Raw genomic sequence first — 9111 nt, 5'->3', positions numbered from 1 at the left:
GGGGGATAAAACGAGAGAATAAGGATCGGCTTTCTGCTGCTTTCTCTCCCCTCAGCACATTGGTTTCTCTGTGCCCAAAGCAGAACTAAGCCTCACCAGAGCATACATTTATTTTTACGATATTTAAACAAACAAATAACAAAAATAAATCAATGCGAAACCTCGAAACCTGACCAAAGTGTGTTTAGGAGCCCCTCTGCCCTGACAGCGAGCGGGAGACCACCAATTTCTCCCGGTCAATATTTGAGGAGCTAATTTGGAGAGTTTGTCCTCTCCATTGGGGAAAAAAAAAATCAGGATTTAGTGAATAGCGTGTGTTTTTCTATGCGTCGGCCGTGTGTTCGCATAATGTCGCATGAGTTTACACGCAGCCTTATCTGTCAGGCTCGTGGTTTGACAGAGCTGCTGTGTGTGTGTGTGTGTGTGTGTGTGTGTGTGTGTGTGTGTGTGTTTCAGTTGTTCCTGCTCACCGGTCTACCTGTGGTCAGCTGTGCCAATAATGCAGCTTTGATTAGAGGCTTATCGCAGCCCCAGCACACCCTGCATCACACCTCAGACATGTGACTCCCACAGCAGGGCCATAAAACAAACATACCCAACGGCACCGAGCTGCGCCTGAAAGGGAAACTTCAAATCATGTTTTCAGTTCATGTATCTGATTATTTACTGGCTGTAAGTCTGCAGACGGATTGAAACTCACATGACGGCTTCAAATAAAGACACATGAAGTGTACAGCACACAAACAGGAAGTGGAACTGAACATACTTTGTGTTTCCAGAGACGATTAACTTCAAGTCACATAAAAGCTAAAGTGATCCCGGACATTTGAACAATGAGACGTTTAAAACATCTGGAACATGTAGTTTTGACTGTAGTTTCTCTTGGTTACGATGAGACAACAACAACAACATGAAAACACTGGCATAAATAAAACATGAATTATTGGTGTTGGATAAACAACATGTGTTATGTGCAGGTGATGGAGGAAACCCGTCTCTTATGTCCTCCATCTTTCTGTCTCCTCCCATCAGGCTCTTCCCGTGGCGAGCTCCGAGCAGCAGGACGCTCACGGCTTCGACGCCGAGCTGCAGCACCTGTACGCCTCCGTCGTCGCCCACGGAAACGCACGAAAGCGCAGACTGTCGGAGGAGCGCTGCGTCGAGGAGGAGGAGGAGGACGAGGAGGAGGAGGAGGAGGAGGAGCGGCCGGCCGCCTCAGAGGAACCCGACCTCACCCCGTCTGCAGGTGAGTTAAAGTCCAGGAAGGTCAATAACAAGTTTTAGGATGCTGCAAAACAAAAGGTCACTTTCTGATACATTAACGTGTCAGCTGATTTCACTGTTTTACATGATGATCATATTATCTTGCGCTCTGCAAAACAATCTCTCGTCTTATCAAGTCGTTCTGTTTTTATTCCTCTGCGCCGCCGACAGCCATGTTGTTTTCAGGTCCGTCAGTCTCATCTCAGTAACGCCGAGACGGAACTTCTTCAAATTTCGCACCAATATTTACTTGGACTCAAACATGAACTGATTAGAGTTTGGTGGTCAAAGGTCAAAGGTCAAGATCAAGCTGACCTCACAAAACATGATTTTGGCCTCGTGAGCGCAATATCTCCAGAACTCTTCAAGAGAATCCCTTTAAATTTTTCACTCGGACTCGAGGACGAATTGATGAGACTTTGGTGGTCAGAGGTCAAAGGTCACAGTGAAATTATGACATAATGTCGAACAAATGTTAAATATTTTCTATGACTCTGGATAAACAGGGATGTGACCTGAAAGAGAATTTGACCCTCGTCTTTGTCTCCAGATCTTCTGCCGGAACATTTCATCACGTTTAATTAACGGCGTGTTTGATCGTCTCTGTCCTCGTCCTTCAGGCGTCGGATCCGTCCGCACCGAAACAGCTGAGAGCGACAGAGGACTGCGCCCCAACGGCCAGACAGAGGCGACCAGAGCCAAGATGGCCGACAGAGCCGCAGTGCAACAGGTACGACGGGAAGAAGACGTGTCACGTCTTTCATTCTCTGTAACTTGTTGTAGTGATTTTTGACATTTATTGGTTTTAACTTTGTGATAATTGTCACAGAAAAGTGTCCAGATTCTTTAAATGCAAAAAACCAGAAAGAATCCACAGTTTGATCCTGTAGTTACGGCAACGCAGTGAAATATTAAAGTATTAAGCACTAATAATGATTATAATAATAATAATAATGAGGTAGATTTTATACAGTATAATGTTGTTCAGTAAAACATGACTCAACATCATAGAACTTTAATTTCTAGAGGAGAAATGAAACTGATCTTGACTTGAAAGTTAGTGGATTTGCTCAAAGGGTTTGTTGGAAAGTTTAAAAACTATTTGCAGAGAATTTAAGAGGTGAAGTGTTTCACTCGGTAAATAATTCAAAGGTGAAGAACATTAAACGAGACGTAAAAAAAAAGATGAAAAGAATTATCCGTCCTCTCCTGTTTGTCCTCCAGTCTCTGCCCGTCACCTGCAGCCCTGCGGAGCGACCGGCCTCCAAACCAAAGAAGAAGAAAGTGGGACTGTTCAGATGAGCCCGAGCAGTAGGACACACACACACCATTAAGAACTGCAATACAAAAGGTTTTTTCCCACGTGGAGAAAAATGGAAACGGGTCTGTCTTCAAAACCACTTCCTGTTTTTAACGTCTTCACTTTTACAGGTTGAGAAACTTTATCTGCTTTTAATTTAGTTTAGATTTTATCATATAAACAGGTTTTTAAACGAAACATTTAATTCAATGAATTAATTTTTCTATCTTTAATGGTCTTGTGATCTGCTGTCAATATTTCAAACATACAGGTAATTAAACAGGTAACTAGATTAATTTCTCATGTTTTAATGAACAATCAATTTTCATGTCGTTTGAAACTGATTTATTGATTTTGGGGTTTTTTAGAAAAGTCGAACAAGCTGTTGATTAAAGGTGTAAATATAATTCTGATGGTTTTTGTCCGTTATTCACAAAATCAGTTACAGAAAATGTTTAAAGTATCATAGATGAAAACTCTAAAACTTGTCTCGGTCTTTCTAACACTAAAGAAATATTATTTTTATTTATTTTAACACAGTAACTTTCCCTTTTATTACGTTTAATGAGGAGAATCTGTTTTTCTCTTCGTCCACAAGCCTCCAGATCTTTATATTTAAAGACACGAGCTGTGTTTGTGTCTGACGGGGGGTTCAGGAGCCGCTTGTTTTTCCCTGCGCTCAGACGGACGGAGAATAATGGGTGGAGAGCGGTCGATAGATCTGCCTCCCTCCTTTTCTCAGAGCACAGTGACATGTTGACTCAAGGTGTTGCAGCATCTGGGGAATGCTATTGAAGTCTTAGTTGAAAAGTCGGTGTTTGTCTGCGCGGCTCCGGAGGATTTCAAGTGTTTCTGTGTGGTTTCATTTTGACCGTGAATAAATCAGGCACACGAGAAGACGTTCATAGACTTTTTACTTCACTTCCTGGTGACGCTGCTGCGAATCATTCACCGTTGTCTCCGTGCATGTGACATTTCCGTCTGATTCGTGGAATGATGAGCAGATAGGACTGAAGACGTTTCTCTGTTCTCCAGGTTATAGTCAGGACCGTGTTATTATAAAGCCCTCTCCAGGAGATCTTAGCAACCCTCCAGGAAATAATCAGCAGATTAAATAAAGATCAATCTATTGTTGTTTGCATTTTAAACCTTTTTTCTTTTTGCTCCAGTCGTTCTTATGTTTTATCTGAAAGAGGAGAAAATGATCCCAGACGGTCCTCGGACCGCGGTTTGACCTCCTGTGATGGAGGTATGACATCAGCAGAGGGCTCAGCGGGCTCAGCCGCCGGGTGTTGGGTGACCCGTCTCAGTGAGCGACACCTCGACATAATTCAGCGCAGAGAGCCGCTGTTTTATCCGCAGCTGATCCGGGAGCAGACGGTCGACCATAAACATCTTTAACAGCAAAATCAGAGCAGCTGCTGATCGCTCCTCGTCTGCTCCTGTATTTATAGTCGAACGCTCCCAACGACGCGTCACAGCCGCTTATTTTCAGCTTCTGCAGTTAGTGGTGGATTAAATATAGACGGGAATGAACGTGGAACAAAGTCAATTATCTGCCTTTTTACACCAAAAGTCCTGTTTTCACCTGTGAGCAGAGACGCTTCTCTGGAGGATGATCTTTAATCTAACAACAGGAAACTTCCTGAAAGTCAGTTATTCTTCAGCTTCAGATCAATATCTTGATTATTTCACAGACATGTAAACATCTTTGTTAAATGAGGTTTTGGATAAAAAAAACTCCCAGGTCGAACATTTTCCTATAAATGACACGTTTGCTGCATCAGCACAGAAACGTCTGTGATATTTTCACTCTCAGCTGTGTTTTCTTCATTTCACACACGTTTTCAATCGAATCAGAAATTAGATTCGTCAGCGATCATGTGACTGCAGGTCGGTTATATGAACACTGAAACTTAGAAGCATCAAAATGAGACTTTATCTTTGGAAACCGGTTTATAGACGAAGAACCTTGAAGCACCAGAGAGGAAATCTGAGGGAGGTGACAGACTTCTAAACAACAGGAAAATATTTCATTCAAAATGATTCAAAATGAAAATGTTATTATAATTAAATATTATTTACATTCAGAGCAGAGACAAAGCAGGAACTTTGAGAGCCTGAGTTGGTGTGTTGGTGTAATGGATCACCCTGAGCCCCCAGAGGAATCCTCACTTTCTACTCTGTTGTGATTTAATTAAATCAAAAATTGCATTAATTAATATTAATTAGATCAAACATCTGTCATTATTTACCCCAGAAACATCAGTAGGAATGAAAGAGAAGATTCAGACAGACACATATATGTTGTCTCCATACTGTGGAAGGGGCTTCTGGGAAATGTAGGAGTGGAGTCACCAGCTGAGATTGAAAAGCAGGTTCAGGGAACGTGGTATATTTCAGTTCTTCACCACAAAATAAGACGGGGGGGGGGGGTTAATGTCACTGTGAGAGAGCAGATAGAGGTGAGGGTTTATGGTCACAGGTGTGTTACTTCCTCACCCACAGCACCTGTCTCTTATACACATCTGTCTTGGACTGCGCACCTGAGACTTGACTTGAAGACCGGGGTCCAAAGGGCAAAGTGAGCGCGCGCCAGCCCGGACAGTCTCGTGGCGCGGTGTTTGTGTGTCCTCAGCTGACAATAAACAGATGAAGGCGGCCGCGGGGCCTGTGCCACCCCGAGGGGAGGAGAGGACGGAGCGGAGGGCAGGTCCAGCAGGGCGCGGTCTTCTTCTTCTTCTTCTTCTTCTTCTTCTTCTTCTTCTTCTCCTCCTCTCGCGGCACCTCATCTGTACTGTAGTAGGATCTCTTCCATTTCCATTTCTGCCAACAGCCCTGCGCCACAGGGACGCATTGAGAGCAAAGCCGAGAGGCAGAAACCGCTGCGGGGACACCCTCTGACCGCCGTGCCCAACAGGCGCAGCCAGCCTACGCACCGCGCGCCTCCGTGTCTGTCTGTAGCCCGTTTCTCACAGCTCCGACACAGAGAGGCCGCTTTGAACCTGTCTGCCAAGATAAACTCACCTCGCCTATTTATGCCCCTGCCTCCGCGTGCACTCGGGACAGCGCAGAGGACAGGTTCAGGTCTTTCCAGCTCGTCTCCAGCGGCGCACTGGCCACTTTTACGCGCCGGGAATGGCGACTTTCGGGGACTCGGGGATGAGTCCTGCTCCGTTACGTCCACTCTAAAATTATCAAGGGGAGCCCACGCGAGGGGGCACATCTAAAGAAATACAGCGGTGACATATTGGGCCACCCGCCGGGGGAGTGACACACCGGCCCCGGGGCGGAATGCTGCTCCCGACGCTGGTGACGTGCCTCGCCGGGTGCGCCTTTCTCCTGTCGCCGGTCAGCGAGGGCTGTGGACCGGGTAGAGGCTATGGCAAGAGGCGGTCACCGCGGAAGCTCGTGCCGCTCGCCTACAAGCAGTTCAGCCCCAACGTGGCCGAGAAGACGTTAGGGGCCAGCGGGAGGTACGAAGGGAAAATAACCCGGAACTCTGAGCGCTTCAAGGAGCTCACCCCCAACTACAACCCCGACATCATCTTCAAAGATGAGGAGAACACAGGTGCAGACCGCATGATGACACAGGTAACCCTGCCGGCTGCCGTAGTGCCTTTTAGCCCGGGCCTTTCAGCGCTGTAGAAAATGTTTAGGAGGTGTTTCAGTGCGTTACCTGCTGCACTTTGCCCAGTCTTTAAACGCGTGGACGCTTTTATCTTTTCCCGCATTTCTTGTTGACTCAAGGCTCGTGACTGTAAAAAGAAAAAAATCACTCACAAATAAAATGAAGGTGAACACGCGCGTTTCAGAGCAAATCTCACAACATGCGCTTAAAATAAATGGTTTTAACGCTGTTCAAAGGTTCATTTCACCTGCTTTCATTCACAGCAGCTGCTTCACTCGAAGATCATTTCACCCTCTGTTCAATAAAACTGCAACTTTAACTCTTTTCCAAATCAGAATCAGTCTGAGGTGGATTTATCTGGAAGCCCTGATTATAAAAGCTGTGTGTGTGTGTGTGTGTGTGTGTGTGTGTGCAGAGCAACGCGCTGACACGGTGTGTGAGTTGTGGAGGTGACCGGTGTGAATCACAGCTCTCTCTGCGCCACATGGAGCTTCAGAGCTTCAGTGTGGGCAGCTCGTGCGTAAAGGAGGGCAACCCCGCGTCTAAAAATGTATGGAAAAGCGGTCGCTCTTAATTAAAACACTATGTCCTCTGTTTTACATCATGTTTTTTGGTGGAAAAACAGCCAAAAGTCGTATTTAGTTAGAGCCCGGGTCAAGCGTGTACTGATGTTTACCGTGTTCGTTTTTAGCCCGACTGCCCAGAGTTAACAGTCGCCTTTTGGACTGTCAAAAATTTTTACGACACCGTCATTGATGTGGCCCCGGGTGGAATTTATTTGACTCCCAATTTCCCCAGGAATAAAGTATTTATATCTGGCTCTTGTGACCGCGGGCTTCCTCCCCGAGCGGCAGCGTTTATGTCCACAGACCCACGTGGGGAATGAAAGCGCGCACTCCAGTCTGGAGCTGTCACCTCTCCGCGCGCACTGCAAGAAATATCCGCCGGAGCGAGCTGTTTTAATGCACGAGGCAACATCTGCAAATAGGAATGAGTTTCTTCCAGATGTTTTTAGTGCAAATAAAACAGACCCCCGAACTTTTCACTCCCTAAATCCTTCCACTGTCACAGATTCACTGTCTCCTCTTTTCTCACCCAGTCGCCACATTTCCCAGAACATCCGCCCTGAACGAACCAGAACCGTCACATCAGCTCATTTCAACCTTGTTCACGCAGCTAGAAACCCAGACATGTCTTTAACTGTGAGACGTCTCTCCTCCAAACGGGACATTTTTTGCAGCGCGCACCCCGAGCCCGCTGCGCGTCAACGGCGCTGACCTGCACACAATTTATGGGCTCCAAGCCGCAGGAGACAGCCTCCTGTTTGTCTTTTGCTATTCCGTGTTACTTTTGTGTTTGTTTTCGCAGCGCACATGTGCAAAAATAGCTTCACTTGTGTCGAAGCTTTAATTATACAGATTTTTTTTTTGCCTCTTTAGTTTTTATTCGCTTTTTCCTGGGCGCTGCGCTGCACACAGGCGCGACTGTTCAGGGGAGAACACGCTGCTAAAAGTCTCTTTCTTCACGTTTAACTCCAGATTTGATGAATTTCTTTTACGTTCAAATCACATGTGAAGAAAAGCAACAAATGCAACATGAATTTACTCGTATCTGAGATTTATTTCGGGGATTTGTTGCATAAAGATTTTCTTCATCTCCAGCGAAGCATTTAGAAAAAGTGAAAACTGCCTCGTTGCGTTGGACTCGGGTGAAAACAACATCTGGTTTTCTCAGATTCTGTCCCTGAAGTCTGTCCGTGAAGCAAACGATCCGTTCAGGGACACTCTCTGCAGCGCGGAGGTGCGGAGCTGCGCATATAGACGCATGTTGTCAGCCTGTGCGTCCAATGTTTGTGCAGCCAGCGGTTTGGTGCAGAAACCGCTCCTACAGAAACCCCCGTCCATCTGTATACCTTGAAAGGAAAACCAACAAAATGTATCGTCTGATTTATGAAGTCCAAGTCGTTGCTGTGACCGCAGAGAGAAAACATAAGACGTTAAAATCCACACTGAACACTGTGAAAAGGCATCTGTGGCCGCCGAGCCGCGAGCTATTCTTATCACAGCCAACATGGAAAAAGACATTTATAGGGTTTAATCCCAGTTTTCAGGCCGAACAGGGAGAGATTCAGGAAACGCTGCATCACTGAGACGTGCATTCAGAGCTGCTGCACTTACACAAGCTGGAGTTAATGAGACTCTTTCTTCTTCTTCTCTCTCTGGCGGGTTGATGAAGCTTCAGTGGCTCCAGGTTTCACCCAGATCAGTTTTAGTCTTTCAGCTTTTAGACCTGGAACAGTGAAGGAGACTCCGCGGCTCCCATTCAAACAGCTGCTTCCTAAACATCTGGGCTAATCTGCTCTTTAAGGCCCAGGGGTGTGATGACCACGTGTCTCAGGTCTGTCTTCACCTCTGACCTCATCGTCCTGTCACATTTGACATCACATCAGATATGTAGGTTTAAATGCGGAACAGCGCCCCCCTCAGGACAAACTGTGTCCGAGACACGTTTTTAACTTTATCTAAGTTTTTTTTATAAAGTTTTTAAAATCTCATCATCCTGTTAAATTTAGATTGAGTGTAACGTGCCACAGCGCCCCCCCCCCCCCCCCCCCCCCCCAGGCAGAGCTCTGCACATTTCTACACCAACTCTCACCTTGTGAACCATGTCAAAATCAGACCAGGTGTCTCTGAAAGGTCACCTGAGATAGTGCCCCCCCCTCCCCGCCCCGCCCCTCCCGACAATGCAGCCTAGGTGTGGACCAGATGACTGAGGGGGGGGCGGAGGATTTATTTGCGTCAGCCGGAGCAGGAGGGAGCTGAGCGAGTCCCTCAATGGGCCCTCTCACCTCCTGTTTGCTCACCCTGACCAGACTCCAGGTTTAGAGGGACGCTGAGGACCTCTTGTTCATGTAGCT

The 9111-nt window shown here is 46.4% G+C and overlaps 2 protein-coding genes across 7 annotated transcripts in view; both read left to right on the top strand.

The window, feature by feature from the left end:
- Positions 1-2970, top strand: part of nhej1 (nonhomologous end-joining factor 1) — a 21719-nt gene extending 18749 nt beyond the window's left edge. For all 6 annotated transcript variants that reach the window (XM_023429881.2, XM_023429878.2, XM_023429879.2 and 3 more), the window contains 3 exons: positions 1033-1246; positions 1884-1993; positions 2488-2970. In XM_023429881.2, the coding sequence (XP_023285649.1) occupies positions 1033-1246; positions 1884-1993; positions 2488-2565 (402 nt within the window). In that variant the 3' untranslated portion in view covers positions 2566-2970. The remainder of the gene's footprint in view (positions 1-1032; positions 1247-1883; positions 1994-2487) is intronic.
- Positions 2971-5138: 2168 nt separating this feature from the next.
- LOC111672455 (indian hedgehog B protein-like) overlaps positions 5139-9111 on the top strand; it is a 10679-nt gene continuing 6706 nt past the window's right edge. The window contains exon 1 of the mRNA XM_023429874.2: positions 5139-6157. Coding sequence (XP_023285642.1) covers positions 5858-6157 — 300 coding nt within the window. The 5' untranslated portion in view covers positions 5139-5857. The remainder of the gene's footprint in view (positions 6158-9111) is intronic.

This window comes from Seriola lalandi, unplaced genomic scaffold (genome assembly GCF_002814215.2).
Source record: "Seriola lalandi dorsalis isolate HSWRI2012SDOR001 ecotype SW California unplaced genomic scaffold, Sedor1 jcf7180002054899, whole genome shotgun sequence".
NCBI lineage: Eukaryota > Metazoa > Chordata > Actinopteri > Carangiformes > Carangidae > Seriola > Seriola lalandi.
The sequence above is the reverse complement of the archived record's forward strand: the minus strand, read 5'-3'. Positions and strand labels throughout refer to the sequence as shown.